Source organism: Podarcis liolepis, assembly GCF_965112155.1.
Source record: "Podarcis liolepis genome assembly, chromosome: 8".
Classification (NCBI taxonomy): domain Eukaryota; kingdom Metazoa; phylum Chordata; class Lepidosauria; order Squamata; family Lacertidae; genus Podarcis; species Podarcis liolepis.
This window is the reverse complement of record NC_139560.1, coordinates 49,875,597-49,894,826: the sequence shown is the minus strand read 5'-3', so window position 1 is coordinate 49,894,826 and position 19,230 is coordinate 49,875,597. Positions and strand designations below refer to the sequence as shown.

The 19,230-nt window shown below is 42.3% G+C and overlaps 2 protein-coding genes across 6 annotated transcripts in view; one reads left to right on the top strand and one right to left on the bottom strand.

Annotated features, from left to right (window-relative positions):
- Positions 1 to 407: 407 nt before the first annotated feature.
- MPPE1 (metallophosphoesterase 1) lies at positions 408 to 15,859 on the top strand. The gene is made up of 10 exons (XM_083518772.1): positions 408 to 614; positions 1,816 to 2,206; positions 4,115 to 4,223; positions 6,235 to 6,338; positions 8,186 to 8,266; positions 9,177 to 9,285; positions 12,685 to 12,756; positions 12,862 to 12,984; positions 13,963 to 14,103; positions 15,393 to 15,859. The coding sequence occupies exons 2-10, from the start codon at positions 1,932 to 1,934 to the stop codon at positions 15,573 to 15,575; spliced, it is 1,197 nt and encodes a 398-aa protein (XP_083374898.1). The 5' UTR covers positions 408 to 614; positions 1,816 to 1,931; the 3' UTR covers positions 15,576 to 15,859.
- The window catches only part of GNAL (G protein subunit alpha L), a 176,258-nt gene continuing 171,132 nt past the window's right edge, over positions 14,105 to 19,230 (bottom strand). For all 5 annotated transcript variants that reach the window (XM_083518706.1, XM_083518709.1, XM_083518705.1 and 2 more), the window contains one exon: positions 14,105 to 18,982. In XM_083518706.1, coding sequence (XP_083374832.1) covers positions 18,836 to 18,982 — 147 coding nt within the window. In that variant the 3' untranslated portion in view covers positions 14,105 to 18,835. The remainder of the gene's footprint in view (positions 18,983 to 19,230) is intronic.

Here is a 19,230-nt window from a genome sequence, read left to right as displayed (position 1 = left end):
CGCCCAAAAAAGCCTTTTCTCCAGTAGCTACCAGTCGCTTCACACTTGGCGAGGGCCTCTGGCCTCTGAAGATGCTATAAAGCTTACAAGCTCCTCACAGGCAGGAAAAACACAAAACAGAGAGGTGGGAGAAAGGAATGCTGTGTGTGCATGAACTAATGAATAATGAAAATGAATAAATTTGAACGAACTATTGTTTCCTCTTGCTAAGTTAATGAAACCAACTACCCCGTGTCCCCTGCCTCGCCCTTGCACGCCCTCCGCCTCAGCTGTGCAGGGACAGCTGCCCAGGATAACCATCTGAGCGAGCAGCAGCCGCCATGCTCCAGCCGAGAGCGACGCGGCGGCCAATCAAACTGCTGCCTCAGCGGCGCCAATGAGAGGCGCGCAAGGCTGGAGAACGAGGCGATTCAGGAAGCGAGGCATCCAATAGCAAGTGCTTCGGTCGCTTTCCTGACCTCCGGAGTGGAGCTCTTCGCCGTTCCACGGATGCCGCAGGAAACGCCGCTCCAGACGTGCGGGGGACACGTGCAAAGCGGCGGGGAGTCCTCCGTCCTCCGTCTCTTGCACGCGGGGAGCCTCGCTCCGCTCCTGGCGGGAGTTTCCTCTCAGGGGTGAGTAGCAGCAGCAGCAACAGCACCACCTTGAAGCGGGTTGTTTATTGTGAGAGGAAAGAGGTTTGCTTCCGCCTTCGGTAGTTTCCCCGTAGAAATGCCTCCCCTTCTGCAGGAGAAAGTTATACAAGCCTGGCTTTATTCTGCCTCTTTGACCTTTTCCCAGGTCTACCAAAAAGAAATATTATTGTTGGGGCTTTCCTTCTTGGAGGTAGGAGGGTAATTGTAATAGAGGCGGGCTCGTTTTCTCTGCGTGATGGCATTTACTCAATACCTGGGAGATGCTTGCAAAGTAGTTGGGTGGTTCTTAAAAGCTGACAAAAATTGCAAGTCGCCTCGCTGATCCATTAGGTAAAATTAAACATCGTTATCTCTCTTATTTCCATCCAAATACATGTATAATGTATAATGTCTTTGTTACAACCAACTAAAAACGGGTCACAACAGTAGCGAGCAAGCTTTTGAGTTGAGCAGAGCTCTTCGCCCTTGGAGGTTCCACACACAAAATGGCGAGAGAAAAGATGCATCATTCCATGGCTTTCACCTGAACTTTGCTGTTGCTTCGTGTTAGCTCGATTGTTACCAAAGGGGCTCACTGGGTGAACTACAGAAATAAATATAAATTATTGGTATAATTGCAAACAGAAGCGTTTTCAAATTAAGGCAGGTAGCTGTGTTGGTCTGAAGCAGTGGGGGGGGGGGGGATCTTGTCCAGTAGCACCTTGGAGACCAACTACCATAAGTTTGTTCTGGGTATAAGCTTTTGTATGCCTGCACACTTCTTTGTTTGCACACGAAAGCTTATACCCAGAACAAAGTTAGTTGGTCTCCAAGGTGCTACTGGACAATTTTATTTATTTCAGAAGTGTTTTCATCACACACAGGAACATCTTTGCTCTCCCCTGCACTTTTGCTCTCCCCTGTAACATTGTTCTGAAGAAAATTCTGGTGAACTCAAAGGCTTGCTTTGCTACTTGATGACATGTTAGTTGGTCCTAAGGAATATATTATACTATTGTTGACTTAGAGTAATATTTATAGAAAGCTTTAGAAGGTATTATGCTACTTAAGTAATTCTTACACCAGTCCTGTAAATTAGATCACTTTTATCAACATTCTCACATTGTGTTTTGGAGCCTAGAGGAAGCAGCTTGGATCACTTACTGAACTCATAGTATTTATTATTTTCTGTCTTCTGCAGGATTCCTGTCTGATGTGAAGAACAAAAACTGAAACACACATTTGGTTTGGTTTACTGGCCTCAGTAGGTGGATATTGGTACCATCTGTGGGGAGAAAGACCTGCCTGTAGGCTGATATGGCACTTTTGCACTTTAGGATCCCGAACAGTTTTTTGGAGAAGAGAGGAGGCACTTTTGCACTGAAGCTTTTGTGTTTTACTCTTTCTGTGTTCGTTTTCTGTGAATTTTTTATTTATTACGTAGTTATAATTCAGTGTCACTGGCCACAATTGAAAGCTCAGGCTCCAAGGGCTACTGAAAAGACTTCCAATTCTGTCTTGAAGGCTATGTTTTTATCAGATACTCATTTACTAGGTGAACTCAGTGGTCACTGGCTGGACAAGCTGAGAAGGTAAGAACTAAATATCAGTAACAGGCAGCAATTTATTGTAAACATATATTTTCCAGTTGGCCTCTGCATGCATGAAAACCAGGGTTATGAACCACTAAATACCTGTGACTTGTTGATTATTTACATGCTAAACCATTCATTCATATTTGAATATTGCCAAAACTTTGGTATATATCTATTGAAAGAAGTGGATTTTTTTTTTTTACAATTTGATAATCATAAGCTATTACTCATTGTTTGAAGGAACCATTACTCTTAATATTTTCTGATTCATTGCATGTTGCTGTAACACACCAGAACCAAAATAACATAAAAAGCGCAGGTATTCTGAAATGGTTTTAATGAGTTTTATACTGTTATCAGAAGACTCTCTTAAATTTGAGTATCCAGAATTGTTATTATGGTAATATTTGAAGTAAAACTCATTTTGCATTTCTTAGGCTCTGCAACCTTTTGGGGAGCGCAATGCAGACTGTAGCATGGGGTTAAGTTGAGCTGGTATAAAGCACGCTAGATCCAAACTGTTCAAGAAGGAGCCAGGGGTATTGCTGGCTGAGCTGGCCTGAGGCTGGCAAAGGGGAAGCAAGCCTTTAAAATAGAGTTTGACTTATACCTTCTTGATGGCATAAGTTTCACTGGGTTGCCAGGACACATGACTGAACTCAACAGAGTTATAATTCAGCATAAGCCCCTTCCCCCATTTCACCTCTCCTGGAATGGCACAAGTTCTACTGGTTTCAGTTAGCCCTGTATTCGTTGGGAGGGGGGAGTTATGCCACCATATTTCCAGTTGAGCCTCTTATACTAGTGTAGTCTGGCTGAGCTGGGAACTTGCTGGCTGAGCCGAAGGTCTGCCACGTTCTAACTTGCTCATTCTGGCAGATCTAAGGTTCGGGTTGCATCCTAATTGAAACTATTTTTAATACAAGATGTGCTGTGATATAATAATAACGAAGTCTTTCATCAGCCTATTTCCAAAGCTTCTTTATTTGGACTGGTCGTATAAACATGGATAAAAGAATGGAAATCCCCTTGGTAGCAAAAATCGTTCAAAGTCTTACCAATTAAAATTGGTTCCCAACTGATGGAATGGTAATATCCTGACTGTTGCTAGGCTAAAATATAGTCCTTAGAGTTCACACAAATAATTCATGTTCATTCACTGTGTTAGAGGAGGTAATGACTGGGTGTAGCCAGGCTTGATGGTTATTTGATCTCATGATGGCAAATTATTCACTTCCAGCATTCTACACCTCTCTGTGTGTAGAAAAACTTGGCTAAAGCAGTGTTGTTGTTTTTTGCTATCAAGCTGACCAGATACCTTGTATGCTTCAGTCCAAGTAAAAAGGAATAAAAAGTGCACAAATTGAAATTGCAAAATTTCGGCCTCTGAGTTTTAAAATAAATTATGCTGACACAAAGGTCAGAGGCGGATTTAGCGGTGAGGCTCCTCAGGGGAATGGAAGGTGAGAGGTGGTGGTGATGGGAAATTTTAGCGTCACACAGGGCACCACTGAAATTTGAGACCCCCATGGTCTGCCACTGCAAAGGTTCAACCTAATGGTTAGAAAACTCAGTAGAAATGTATGTAAAAGAATCCATATTTAAACTTGCATCACTTGGAAATTATATGAAACCCATTGACCACTAACCCATACATATTTCTAGCATTCATTCAGAAGGATCACAAAATCTATTACTTACAGTCATGCCCTGCAATACAACCACATCTCTTCAGACTTGGAGGATGAAGACTCATAGTTAAAACATTTACCTTAGGAACTACAATACCCACCCAGTATAGTGGAGACAAAGCAAAGCAAAGCAGGTCAACATGGACAGATTGGTACAAGTGCTTATAATATTCACTTAAGTATGTTGAACTGATACCCCTTTTTATTCTCTTAGGGAATGGCAGATGGAGAGAGCCTTTCAAACTGCTCTCTGGCTTCTGCAGCCAGAAATAGTCTTTATCCTGGGTGATATCTTTGATGAAGGGAAATGGAGTTCTTCCCAGGTTGGTATTGTGTGAAACATTAAAGTGTTCATGAAGCAAAATAAGATTTCATTGAAAGTGTTTTGCACAAAAGAATGAGACCAGGAAACTAATATAGTTCTTTTAAAGCTTAGTTGTTCAGTCATCTTTGCTAACCAGTATCCCGATCAGTAGCAATTAAGTTAAAGAACTTGGAAGTCATTGGGCTCTAAATTCTGCTTTACTAGGTAGCACATTGGACTATGTAGTTCCTACAGGCATATTTGACAAGTACCAGGCAGTTGCTTCAGTGCTTTTAGGAGAGATCTGTTAACACAGATATGTTATGCTTTTTTTGCCAGCAGTTCCTAGTGCTTAATTTAAGATGAGGTGAGAGATGCATCAATAATATGTAGGCATTCATCGGCTAGCAGTAAGCTACACATGGGATTGGTACAAAGATTTTCTGTCCATAGCAAAAACGAGTGAGGAAAACCTAGATTGAACATTGGAAACTTCTTACCCATAGGCCAAATTAGATCCACTAAAGTTCCTAATTTGGCCCACAGGGCCGTTTTAGCTAACTGACCACATTTGGATTTGACCCACCAGGTGAAAGTGCTTCCCCACTCTCGACCTAGATAGAGGCTATATGAAAATGTGTCTGCATAGGTTTTGTTGTTGTTGTTTTTGCTATTGTCAAGTTAAAACTAGGTGAATGTGCTGAGTAGATTATTTTTGTGTGCGTGTTAAAAGCTGAGGGTGGAATTAAACATTGCACTATTCCATCTATGCAAGTATTCCAGCTTGCCAGATGGAATGAAAGTCCCCTGCACTGTTCTGGGGGTTCCCCCCGCCAGCCCCAGGGCCAATTTTGTAATATTGGAAGCCCTTGTGCAGGTCTTGTGAAAGGGGTCTTTAGGTGAATCCCACCTTGGATTTCTACTCAGCACATTATTTAGAATGCTGCAGCTGTAGGCATAATAATAATAATAATAATAATTAATAATAATCTGCCCATCTGTCTGCATTGCCCCAGTCACTCTGGGCAGCTCTCAACAAAACATTAAAGACACAATAAAACATCAACCATTAAAAACTTCACTGAACAGAGCTGCCTTCAGATGTCTTCTAAAAGTCAAATAGTTGTTTATCTGTTTGACATCTGATGGGAGGGTGTTCCATAGGGTGGGCGCTGTAGTTTCACATTTTTCAGTGGAGGAACCACCAGAAGGCCCTCGGAGCTGGACCTCAGTGTCCAGGCTGGACAATGAAGGTGGAGATGCTCCTTCAGGTATATAGAGTATTGCTTTAGTGAGTCACATGACTGATTTAGCATGCACAGAGACTCTGAGAAGCAATTTATGTTGACTTAAGCAGTTAAGGATTGTGAGAATCTATCCTTTGTCAATATTAGTGTCCAGTTAGTCAATACCCTTATTAGTGCCCAATTAGTCATAACCCTTACTCAGAGTCATGCAAAAAGAAATGTGATGCTATATTTTGATGGCACTTCATGGTCCAAGAGGCCATTTTCCCCCCAGGCCATGTTCCCCTGACCCTCACCTGGCATCAAATGATGGATGTAGGACAGGTGGAGATGTGGCTGCAAAAAGCAGGACTCAATTCTTCATGCAGCAACTGATGTGTGGGGAGTTCAGTATTGCTTAGGAATATTTCCATGGGCCAACTTTGACAGATGGGTGAGGTGGTCTGCCTGTCATGATCTCAGATGATTGACACATGGATGGTCCTGCCCATGTCAAAAGTTGCCCTTGCTGGGGTTGAGGAGAGAAAGATTTGCCCCAGTGTTCACATTACTTTGATTTATTTATGTGGGCTTAAATGCATTGTTTCAGGTCACTTATTTGCAGTATTAATGCTGTACAACCATAATATGCTTTTAACCGGCTCACGGTAACAGTAATGACATATGGCTGTTACTGACAGTAGAAATATGGGGCAAACTGCAATAACTAATGATAGTGATGAAAAATTTAATAGTTATTTAAATTGGATTATATACAGTTAGAACTTTTACATTTTCCTGCAGGCCTGGTCAAATGATGTAAGACGCTATCAGAAAATGTTTAGGCATCCAGCCTCTGTTGAGCTAATTGCTATTGTTGGCAACCACGACATTGGCTTTCATTATGAGTGAGTAATTTTTTTTTTAACAGGATGCAGTATTGAGATGGGAATTGTCAAAATGAGAAGAACATTCCATTATAAAACTAAATGCTTTAAGATAGGTTTGAATCTATTGGGGGGGGCAGATTTCTTGGACGCATGCAAAATCATACAGAGTGTTGCTTTGTCCCTTCTTCTGCCTGTGCACATAGAGGGCTGGAGGAGCCTTGCCCCATATTCAGTGTTAACATGCTTCAACCTGTTGGGAGCAAGAAGTGTGCCATGTACAGTGGTACCTCAGGTTACAGACGCTTCAGGTTACGTCATTTCGGGTTGCGCACCGCGCCGAACCCAGAAGTACTGGAACAGGTTACTTGTGGGTTTCGGTGCATGTGCAGAAGCACTAAATCACGCTTTGCGCATGCGCAGAAGCGCCAAATTGCAACCCGCGCGTGCGCAGGCGTAGTGGTGCGGGTTGCAGATGTGCCTCCCGCACGGATCACGTTCGCAACGCGAGGTTCCACTGTAGTACTTATACAATACTGAAGTCAAGTGTTAGATACATACCATTATATGCAGCTGCTGTGGACTTAAGTTGTAGTATTGCAAAGTTACTTTAAAAACGTTTTTGAGGGAAGCTTCAATCCACTTCCAGCTAATGCACCACCCCTTCTTTTAATGCACTTCTGAAGTGATGCTTCCTGTTTTGTTGTTCTGCAGCAGCTCCATTGCTGCAGGTTGACTATAAACGTGGAGCATTAGCCTGGTTGCTGGGGCAGTGGAGAAATGTTTTGCCCCTTTCAAGAAGTCCCCAAATGTCAAAAAATTAAGGATAAGGGGAGTGGAAATGAGTGCAAAACCTTTTAACCCAGCTGTATTGTGGACATCAAGGCTTCACCTAGAGTGATAATCCCTTTTGCCTAAAAGGATTCTCTTTTCAGCATCAGATCCTGTGTTACTATCTGATTGTGGTGCCAGGATTGCAGATCACTTGGTGTTGTTTCCACCCAGCTGTTCACACGCTCAGTTCTTTGCCTGTTTTCTTTTGAGGACAGGTTTTAATACTGAGCTGTCTTTAACTGCCATATACTACAAGCAGCTAGATAGGAATGTACAGTCATACCTCGGGTTGAATATGCTTCAGGATGAACGCGTTCGAGTTGTGCTCCGCAGCAACCCGGAAGTAACGGAGCGAGTTACTTCCGGGTTTCGCTTTTGTGCATGCGCAGACGCTCAAAATGACGTCATGCGCATGCGCGCCAAAACGTGACCCGCAGATGTACGGACACGGGTTACGTTTGCTTCTAGATGTGAACGGGGCTCCGGAACGGATCCCGTTTGCATCTAGAGGTACCACTGTATAGGTTTTTTCCCCCATAGAGGTGAATTTATTTACTTCAAGAAGGAAGTGATTTGAGCCCTGACTTGTCTGACATCCAGAAACTGGCAGATAAATGGAAGAATGCAACAGCAGGACCCATGTGTATGAAAGTCTCTCAAAGGGAAAAATGTGAGAAATGAAAAACAAAAAGCTGGTGAAAATAAATTGCTATGTTGGCCTCCAAAATACACAGGCGCAAAATGAAAACTAGTTCAAAACCAAAATCTTGTTAACATTAATGATGATTTTTGGAGAGTAGCAGTTGTGAGAATTGTGTGAATTTTGAGGCATTCAATGCTCATTGGAAAATCTGCCCCACTGTTGTGAAGCGCTTCTATAAAGGAACTGCAATGGACTGTACTTTAAACTAACATTTAGATACACACATTACCTGACTGAAGCTTGAGAGTTAGCTTTTTAAATTAAAGCTTCAGAAAAAAAGATCAATATAACTTATTTTAAATTAAGTAGATTTTTTTTAAATTTCACACAGAATGACGGAATACAAGTTGCAACGTTTTTCAGAGGTTTTCAATTTCACTTCAGAAAAGCTGATAACTCGGAAAGGGATAAAGTGAGTCTTTTTTGTTGTTGTTGTTCACTTGCACCTTAAATATTTATTTACATTTCGTATCTGCCATTGCCAGGAAGCTATCAGTTTTAACTTTGTGTGGGGTGTAAATTCATGAAATGGTTGAAGACACTTGTCCAAGTTGGTCTGCAGCATTTGTATCGTAAGTACATATTTAGGCTTCAGTCTTACACATCAACCTAGGAATGAGTCCTCTTGTGCACTGTTATGTTCAAAAATATCATGCATATTAATATAGAGGACGGTAATGGAACTTAAAACAATATCCGTTTTGCTTTGTGCTAAGGGATCAAAGAATCATCCATAAGGAGAAGGTTGCAGTTTCAGTTTTCAATTGGTTGGAGGTCCACATTGGCAAATAAGGATGTGCACACGTAGCTCACTCCCCTTTGCATTTTCTCCCTTTCCCACACATGCATGTCTTCCATCTTTCACCAGCTTGGTTGGCACCTATCCCAAGCAAAGAAGCAGTTACTAAAAAGGGGAAGGAATGTGACGTTCCACCTTTTCCACAGTGAATGCATTTTTCCTAGGTGTGATTCCCATCTTACGTGCAGCGTGTCCTTCCTTGTATCTTTAGAAATCCTGCACCTGCCTGATGTGACCCATGGAGATAAGATTGGGGCCACATGGTTGCAAGCAATGAGATGGAAAGGTGAAGAACCCCTGATTTGGCCCAGGGTTGCCAACTCCTGTTGTAAGCATATAAAATGATGTAGAATACTACGCCTTTTGGATCGCCAGAGTGGCTGAATTTAGGGCAATGGTTTGAGAAAACACTGCACTGCAGGATGTCTACCTTGTTGAGTTTTCCTGATTTTGAGCATGGAGCTGCTGCTTACTGCAGACATACTGCACATCAGTGTCATTATTTCTTCTCTTGTACTTGTAGCTTTGTTATGGTGAACAGTGTTGCTCTTGAGGGTGATGGCTGCATCATCTGTAGAACAGCAGAAGCAAAGCTTGCAGAACTCTCCCATCAACTCAACTGTTCACTGCAGGTAAGGATAGAATTACCTCACTGGGAAGCTTCATCCGTGTATATTGAGGTGCTCAAAATATTCTTTCTAAACTGGCTTCTGTTTGTGATTTCTTGGCATACATTGTTTTTGCATACATTATTTTTATGTGTGACTTTTATTACCGAGAAGTTCAGTTGCTCTAATGTGTGCATGGAGCTCTTGCACTCTCCGCCTTATCACTTTATATAAGGATGTGCTGTTTCTCTTAATGCTTGGAAACCTGCTTCCTCATAATAATAATAATAATAATAATAATAATAATAATAATAATAATAATTTATTTCTACCCTGCCCATCTGGCTGGGTTTCCCCAGCCACTCTGGGCAGCTTTCAACAGAACATTAAAAACAATAAAATTTCAGATATTAAAAACTTCCCTGAACAGGGCTGCCTTCAGATGTCTTCTAAAAGTCAGATAGTTATTTATTTCCTTGACATCTGATGGGAGGGCGGTCCACAGGGTGGGCGCCACTACTGAGAAGGCCCTCTGCCTTGTTCCCTTTAATCTCACTTCTTGCAGTGACGGAACCAGCAGAAGGCCCTCGGTGCTGGACCTCAGTGTCCGCGCGGGGCTAAAGCAGCCCCCCGCGACCCTCTCCCGGCTGGAGAGGTGACGCGCGCCTATGGCAGGAGCCTCCATAGGCGCACGTCACCTCTCCAGCCGGGAGAGCGCGCGCGGGGCTAAAGCAGCCCCCCGCGACCCTCTCCCGGCTGGAGAGGTGGCGCGCGCCTATGGCAGGAGCCTCCATAGGCGCGCGTCACCTCTCCAGCCGGGAGAGCCCGCGCGGGGCTAAAGCAGCCCCCGCGACCCTCTCCCGGCTGGAGAGGTGATGCAGCCTATGGCAGGAGCCTCCATAGGCGCGTGTCACCTCTCCAGCCGGTAGAGCGCGCGTGGGGCTAAAGAAGCCATAGCCCCGCGACACTCTCCCAGCTGGAGAAGTGACGCGTGACTATGGCAGCAGCCTCTCTGCTGCGCCTTTCCGCTGCTCCCTGACCTGCTCTATGGGGCTGGTGGTGGGTTTCCCCACCAGCCAGCCCCAAAGAGCAGGTTGAAAGGAACCTGAAGCCTGGAGAGAGAGAGGGGTCGGTGCGCACCGACCTCTCTCGCTCTCCAGGCTTCCAAGGTAGCCACCTGAATGCACCTTAAGGGGCACCTTGTTTTAGAGTGGGAAAACAAGAGGGGGAAAATTCTCCCACTCTCTGCGCAGCGCCTCCTGCCGCTTCACTGAAGGGGCGCTGGGCAGAGAGCGGAAGAATTTTTTCCCTTGTTCTCCCCCCTCTAAAACAAGGTGCATCCTATTGTCCGATGCGTCCTATGGTGCGAAAAATACGGTAATTGCAGTTTCCGAGTCACCTTCAAAGGTAGCCCCACGCAGAGGGCATTGCAATAGTCCAAGCGGGAGATAACTAGAGCATGCACCTCTCTGGCGAGACAGTCTGCAGGCAGGTAGGGTCTCAGCCTGCGTACCAGATGGAGCTGGTAGACAGCTGCCCTGTACACAGAATTGACCTTTACCTCCTTGGACAGCTGTGAGTCCAAAATGACTCCCAGGCTATGCACCTGCTCCTTCAAGGGCACAGTTGCCCCATTTAGAAGCAAGGAGTCCCCCACCCACAGTACTTCTGTCTTGTCAGGATTCAACCTCAATCTGTTAGCCGCCATCCATCCTCCAACCGCCTCCAGACACTGACACAGGACCTTCACTGGTTCTGATTTAAAAGAGATGTAGAGCTGGGTATCATCTGCATACTGATGAACACCCAGCCCAAACCCCCTGATGATCTCTCCCATTGTCTTCATACGGATATTAAAAAGCATGGGGGAGAGGACGGAGCCCTGAGGCACCCCACAAGTGAGAGCCCAGGGGTCTGAACACTCATCCCCCAACACCACTTTCTGGACACAGCCCAGGAGAAAGGAGTGGAACCACTGTATAACAGTGCCCCCAGCTTCTCTAGACAGTCCAGAAGGATATCATGATCGATGGTATCAAAGGCCGCTGAGCGATCCAGTAGAACTGGGAAACAGCTCTCACCTTTGTCCCTAGCCCGCCAGAGATCATCAACCAGCACGACCAAGGTAGTTTCAGCCCCATGATGAGGCCAGAATCCAGACTGGAAGGGATCCAAATGGTCCGCATCCTCCAGGCATGCCTGGGGTTGTTCAGCAGCCACCCTCCATTAAAATGAATATAAAAACATTTATGGGTGAAGTATCTGCATGGCATTAGGAGAGCCAGCATCCCGTCACTGAATTAGGGCATGTGAAAATAGTGATTGATGCAAAGGTAATTGTATCTGGCTTGGGCACTGAAGAGTTACGCTGCTTCAGCTTTCATTACCTCCACTCTCTTCCACCTCTGGGTGGTAGTATTTGTTATTAAATTCCATCATACCCTTTCTCAGAGGAACGTAGTGCTAAGCCAGTACTTGAAATCATTATGGACTGGATGAAGGCCAGTAAACTGAAGCTCATCCCAGATAAGATGGAGATGCTGTTGGAGGATGCTTGACCATAAGAGTGCCATCCTGTTCTGCATGGGGTAACACTCACCCGGAAGGACCAGGTTTGTAGTTGGAAACTACTCCTGTCACTAGAGGTGCAAGTGGCTTCTGTGGTATTCCCTGCTTCCACAAGTTTAGGCTGGTGCACCAACATTGATCTTCCCTGCCTACAGATAACTGACCAGTTTTCCATTCCCTGATAATTACTAGATTAGATTATTGCAATTTGCTGTGTGCATGATTTATTTTGAAAATTCAAGTTAGTACAAAAATTAGGCTGGCAAATTACTAACCGGGATCATATTCCACTGAATATGACCCGGGTTGGCATTTTGGGGCACAGTTCTATGTTGTGATGATTAACTGAAGTGTGGTGACTGGAGAATAGGCCTCCTGAGTTGTAGCACCATTTGTGCAATGCCATCTTCAGTGAGGCTCACTGGCTGGCAAATCTGATGTATTTTCAGCAGACCAATTTGCTTGGCATTTTTAACAGTAAACTAGCTGCAGACTTTATATTTCTTGTTGAACCTTAGGCTGTTTTAACTGCTGCTTTCTGCTATTTGTCACCCAATTGTAGTTCTGTGTGTGTTGTTATTGTCGTAGTCCACTTCCAGGGTGGAAGTTAGGGTTTTGTACAAGTAGCCATTTTTCTATCTATCTCATGATACATCTGCTGTCTCCACCCTGTGTCAGCAGTACTTTGTACATGGAAGACTCATTGTGTTAGAGCTTCTAGACGGGGAGTTGTCTTTCCATAGGCTGGACCTACTAATTTCTCAGGATTTTTCCTGAAAACAGCCTCCTTCTATTTGCTCCTGTGTCGTGTAATACAGGAGTGTGTACAAACACTTGCTTGGTTTTTGTTGACAGGAACAAAGTCAGTCCAGAAAAAGGTGCAGTGATATAGACAAGCTCCCACCTACAGCTCCAATTCTATTACAGGTGTGTTTGTGTTGGGAAATGGGTCATCTTTGCACTTTTATTTAGCATAAATGCATTATGGTCTTGTTAATGTGCTGTTTCCTTCTTGGTTTTAATCCCTTTCAGCATTACCCTCTTTATCGAAGAAGTGACGCAAAATGTACAGGAGAAGATTCTGCTCCTTTGGATAAAAAGAATTACATCTTTAAAGAGAAGTACGATGTGGTTTCAAAAGAAGCTTCTCAAAAGGTATGTTGAATGTGCTCTATCTTTGTCAAGACGTGTACTAGCTGCCCGGAAAGGCATGCCTATTTTGTTGGCAAATCGTAATTTTATTATTATTGCTTAACGTTGTGTGTATCAGTGAACAGGGCACTTGGATAGTCAAAGAATCTTAAGAATGGCATGTTTCTTATTTATTCTCTCCCACCCCCAACCCCCGTCATGCACTGCTTGATCCATTCTTAATTTCATTGATTTCTGAGCTATTCTTGTAACAATAGTGTTTGTAACAGCAGCTTTTTACTACCATCAAAATAAAACTGTTTTTCCTTGTCTAATGTAATTCCGATTTCTGGTCATAAATGAGCATACTCAAATAAGGCTACTAGAAATATAATGCAGCTTCTGCAAATTATGCACAGAAGCATGCAGCCTGTTATGTTCAGAGTCAGTAAGGAAGGCTGCATGAGTCTGCTCTTGAGTCAGGCTGTGCATTTGGTACATGCATGAAGTCCTGCCTTAGCTAATCAACCCCCTCCTCCACTCAAACAGTTGAGGATGATCATGTTCAGAGGATCCAACTGAACTGGGTAGGAGAGATTGCTGGAGCCATCCCAAGGAAAGTAGATGTTCTGATCCTTAACTGGTTTGTGCTCTGGAACTGAGGTGCAGAGAAAGGCTGGGCAGGTAGTCTGTAGTGGTTGCCAGGCTGCTGCAACTGCATGCTGGTTACTAGGCCTTGCCTAATGAACCAAGAACCCAGGGTAAGAGCAGACCTCCTTCCTCCACCTCCCCTACTCCAAGCTGTGCTTCTGTATGTGTGATCGTTCCCTGCATTATTTGAGAGCATCTTACTGCATGTGTGGGTGAAAACTTGTACTAGCATTGACTTAAAGAAATGAAGGGGAAACTTGAAAGCAAAGTAAAAATATATCAAGCTGTGTGGCACTTTTCTTTTTCTTAAGTCAGACATTTTTAAATGCCAACATTGTTTTACTCTCATAGCTGTTATGGTGGTTTCATCCTCGGCTCATTTTGAGTGGTCACACCCACAGTGCCTGTGAAGTGTTGCATAATGGGAAAATCCCAGAAATCAGTATTCCGTCATTCAGTTGGAGGAACAGAAACAATCCTAGTTTCATACTGGTAAGTTTAAATAGTTTTTATTTTGTCAGATAATTTTTCATAATATAAATCAACATAGCAATCAGCTATTTTCTCAGACTGATGCTACCTGTAAAAAAGCAAAACAAAACAGCTCCTCCCATCCTCTCCAAAAGTACACTTAAGTTGAATACAAAGCACCCACTTTATAAAGCACATACTTGCGTAGCCATCCTGCTTGTATAGTGCAAAGTATTTTTTTTTGTAGGTTTTACAAACATGTCTACATACAAGCTATATTTAGTATGTTTCTATAAAGAGGATGCAGTGTAAACAATTTGACTGCAACAATCATCAGTAGTCTGCAACAAACAGTATTAAGACTTGTTTTTGCTTAGCTGATTTATCCACAGGACCAAATCTTTTCTGCATGGTTCTTCTGTCTTTCAAAAGTGCAAACTTACTATCTCATAGGGCAGCAAAATTCTATCAGATGAACCTAATTCACAGTTTGCTTACTTTGGGTATCCTAGATTACAACTCTAAATAGATTAACCTGAAGCACAAAAAGTTTCCCAGTTCTAAAACACATTTAAATATTTATTCTTTTCAAAAACCAGTTCTGTGCTAAGTTTACCTTTTCAGCCTCTTGTGCATGGGGGAAAGCAAAGTGGTTATAATTTTTAGTTCATAGATGAAAGTTATTCCTCACTCAGTAAGTAAAACAGTGTTAAAACAGTTGTACTTGAAAAGCATGTTGTCTCCCTAATTTTGTTTAGAGTGTTTACTTACCAGATAATCCAGTTTACTTCAGAATATCATGTTTTCAGCAGTTTGAGGAGTAGATGGTGTCTGACTGTTGGCCTAGATTACCTGCAGACCAGTGATCCCTCCCCCAACACTCCAAGTATTATTAATCTGGCTTTATCTCGTATGCTTTGTCACCCCACATACTTAGTGGCCACCATCCAACACAATTAAGCACCTTTAGCCTGCAATCCTACATAGTTATGTGGAAGTCATTCCCCAGGTCAGGGCCAGTAGGTGCTATGCGGTCTGAGTAGCTGCCTAGCCAAATAGCAGCTGCTGTGTTCTTTACTGAAAAAAAATATTTCAAATGGCACAAAATAGTCTCAAGGCAGCTCAGTGCTTAACAAATGGAATATCTAACATAGGTTTTAAAGCTGTCCGCATCTCTTATCCACAGGACAGTTGAGAGCACTGATGCTATGAGAGAAACTGAACTCTACTGTTAGTATAATTGTAAAGCATACAGGCTCCCAACCACTTGCCCCATATCTTATAAAATGCTGTTTTCCTTTCTTTCTCAGGGCAGTATAACACCAACCGACTTCTCTCTCTATAAGTGCTTTCTTCCATTCGAGAACACAGTTCTTACTATCTACTGTGCAGCAGGAGCTGGGCTTTTGGTCCTCGTACTTGCTCACTTTCACCCTCTCGTTACCCCTTTTCATTTTGTTCAGCGTTTAATCACTAAATATAAAGCAGTATGAAGAGTCAGACACTTGTAATCGGTCACTGACACACCAAAGCTAAAGAACAGTCCATCAGACTACATTCATGCCAGCAAATGCGTACTTGAATTGCTAGCCCAAAGGCAGGTTGCCTTTACATACAGAAAGTCCTATACAGTTGATATGACTTATACTACAGGGTAAGTTAACTGAATGCTTCATGCTGTACAAAAATATTGTATTCTACAATCAAATGAATCATTTTCTTGCTAAAGTTTTTGTATCAAATATGTATATTAAAAGTTTGTAACTGTACACTATAAGTCCTACAAGCCTCCTCTTGTGTCTGCACTAGTGTCCTATGCTGCTTAGAGGCTCAGTCTTTCTAATTGGAAATAATTTTAAAGTGTTATTGCTGCGAGACCATCTGGTGTGGTACTTCTTTTCCTTGATGTAGAGTTATTTTACAATAAGATATTACAAAAAAGGGCTATTGGGAGAAGTAGCTTACTGGCCTCAGAGAAGTCTCCTTGTTCTAGGTTAGATGTAGTTTTCGATGGCAGTCATGTGCCAATCATCAAAATCCTTGCCTAACAGGCTTGCAGAGGATTGGCTAACCAGGCAGAAAATTGAGGACAAACCTCTTAGATCTGTAGACGTATCTGTGTATCCCACTGGCACGTGCTATGATGTCTGGCTGAAATTAATCTGTGGAATAAAAGGCAAGCGGCTTCTTTCTCTTCCCACCCCCATTTTTTTTAATATAGGCCTAGTGCGTCATTGCAGTAAACCATAGCAAATGATTTACAGTAAATGCAGAAATTTCTCCTCTAGCATGAATGGCAGCAACAAACCACAATCCCCTGGGTAAACTTGAGGATTGTTGTTTATTTTACTCCCAAACCACAGAGGGAAGTCAAGGTTTATTTCTTGGCTTACCAACTGTGGTCTGTTCATAGTGAAACAAACCACAATCCTCAAGTCCACATGTTACACTAAGCCAGGACTGTGATTTGTTTCTCCTGCTCACTTTGTGGCAGGAGCCATCTTTATGTTACAAGTAAGCTATTAACTATGGTTTACCATGATGGGCAAATGCAGTAAGAGTGAAAGGCCTGATGCTTGGTATCAGTGATGCACTTTATGGGAAATGGTGTTGTCAGAATCTTGCATTTTGATCCTAAACACTTGTGTCTTTCTAACATTTTGGAAACATGCATGGTTAGCATTACTGAAAAATCATTAAAATATATCCAACTAGCAGTTTCAGAGTGGAACTAAAGTGTTGAAAAGGGTCTTAGAAAATACAGTACCTAGAAAGATTACTAATGTGACCCCTCTGTAGAGTTACAACCACAACATGTCTGCCCAGTTGTCAGGGAAAAACGCCTGGGCTTACATAAACAACAAACATGCTATCCTCCTTTAAGAATTGATTCACATTGGGTGGTTGAAAATATTTCAAAGAGTAATTTGCCTTTAAATTTAAAGCAAAGGATGAAGATAATCCAAGAGATACATAATCTATGAAGGTATGTAGGCTAACACTTCTAAATTTTGTTATTGCAATTACAAATTTTAAACGTTTGTACAGGTTACCTTGGACACAGGAAACTATGTACTCCGACATAACACCTATGTATAAAATATAAAAGCAGTGTTATAGTACTGAGAAGGACATGCCTTATTGCTACTGCAATTCTTGCTTTTATATTATACCGTACCACAACTTATTTTGTGAATGTCATTTGCATAAATTATTCAAGTTTGAGAAATATCCACACATTGTGATTCTACAATATTTAAAATAAAACCATTTTCTAAGGTCTCTTTATTAAGAGAAATAAAATTGTCATCTTGTAATTCTCTTAGGCCAGACACAAGGGTTAAACCTTTTCTTCTTTCTTCCAATTTGCACAATGAAAGCGGCTGTTGCAACAGAGATTGAAGAGCCTTTATCTAATGGTGCTTCTACACATTCACAATCTGCAATTGTGAAATTGGCTATGAATGACCAAAGAATTACTGAACATAGGTTTTTTTTAAAGGTAAAACAAAATCCTTGGTTTCCATGAAAACACCAGGTTGCAATTTGGACACTTGAATCAATTTCAGTGTTTTAAAGCTAAGACTGAGAAAGGCATATTTGCTGCAACATCTGGTGGCAGTAATAACTTACTTTCAAAGGTATATGACTAAAATTTGCATAATTTATATTTTTTTATACTAAAGAGCATTTTTTTTATATAAACCAGAAAAACCCTAAACTCTACAGAGAAGTTTTTTACCTTCAGTCACTGCTGCAGGTAAAGTTGACATCAAGCTGTACAGCGCAATCAAAAACATACTTACATCTTAGCTCGTTTTACAGGTACAGCCATAATCAAGGCACAAAGATCTTCTACAAGTATTTATCTTCAATAAAATTGTACAAAATAATATTACACTTTACAGTCTGTACAATATAATAATAAACCAGCAGTAAAACAAAAATAATATATATATTATATATATATTATATATATAGGGAGAAGACTGTTGTCCAAAAATGATCTAAAGTAGTTGGATCATTTGTGGACAGAAGAAACAAAAGTGAGGGTGAATTTTCTGCCTAGATGCAAGTAGTCTGAAAAAGTAGCTCTGAATTCAAATGCCTGAGGTGTGTAGAGACTCTTGGCTCCAAACCTCCAGAAAAATTGCTCATCTTCCCTGTGCCTCACTATCTAGTCTATTTCCTGTGCCAATAATGGCTTAGAAGAGGAGGTCACCTTTGTCAGCTGACCTGCAACTCAGTTATGTTAAAAACTGTGACTAATATTGTGGTGCTGCTACATCACGCGTGTCTATATCCTCAACAGTATATCACAACCCTAAAACAAAGTGCATTATTCTCCCCCCACCCAATCTATCAAGTACTCTTCAGCGTCACGGTAGAAAGGAAACCCATGCACACTGCAAGTATGACATGGTGTCGCCCAACTAGCAGATACCAGCTTGAACAAACCTGCTGGGGGGGAAAAACAACTAGCAGGCTATGTCCAATTAAAAACAAAACCAAAATGCAACCAAACCTAAGGAAACAGAGGTAGCCCAAGGCCTTAGTGGAATGACACAGAAGTGGCATATAAAAATAAAGCACACACATCGTCCCATAAAGCATGAACTGGGTTGAAAGGCTAATCAAAGTAAACAAACTGAGGAGGCAGACGTGTATCTATATAGCATCTCCCTCTTACTTCACATGAAGAAGTCAGAAAAAAAGATGATGTTTAAAACCACAGGCTCCATGGTGTTCTCAATTACAATAGTTCATACTGCCGAAGGTGCATTCTCTGAATGATGTCTCTACAGTCGTTGAACACTCTGCGGATGTTTTCTGTGTCAACTGCACATGTAAAGTGGGGGTAGCAGTAATGCTTTCCATCTCCAGTCGCCGTGCTTATTCTCTGCAGGGGGAAGAAAACGAATACAGACTCAGGACTCGAAAGGCACAAACTACCTGCCATTGGACAGCTATCAACACAACAAAGTGCTGCTTTGAGAAGTGGAAGGCAGACCTGGAGATGGCAAAGTGTGCGTGCGTGTCCAATCTAAAACCAGAGGGTTACACGCATTAATCTTAGTTACCTGGTTCACACAAATGGGCTGGAGGTGAAAGGCAAGCCATTCTAAAAGGAATACCAGATAGAAGACA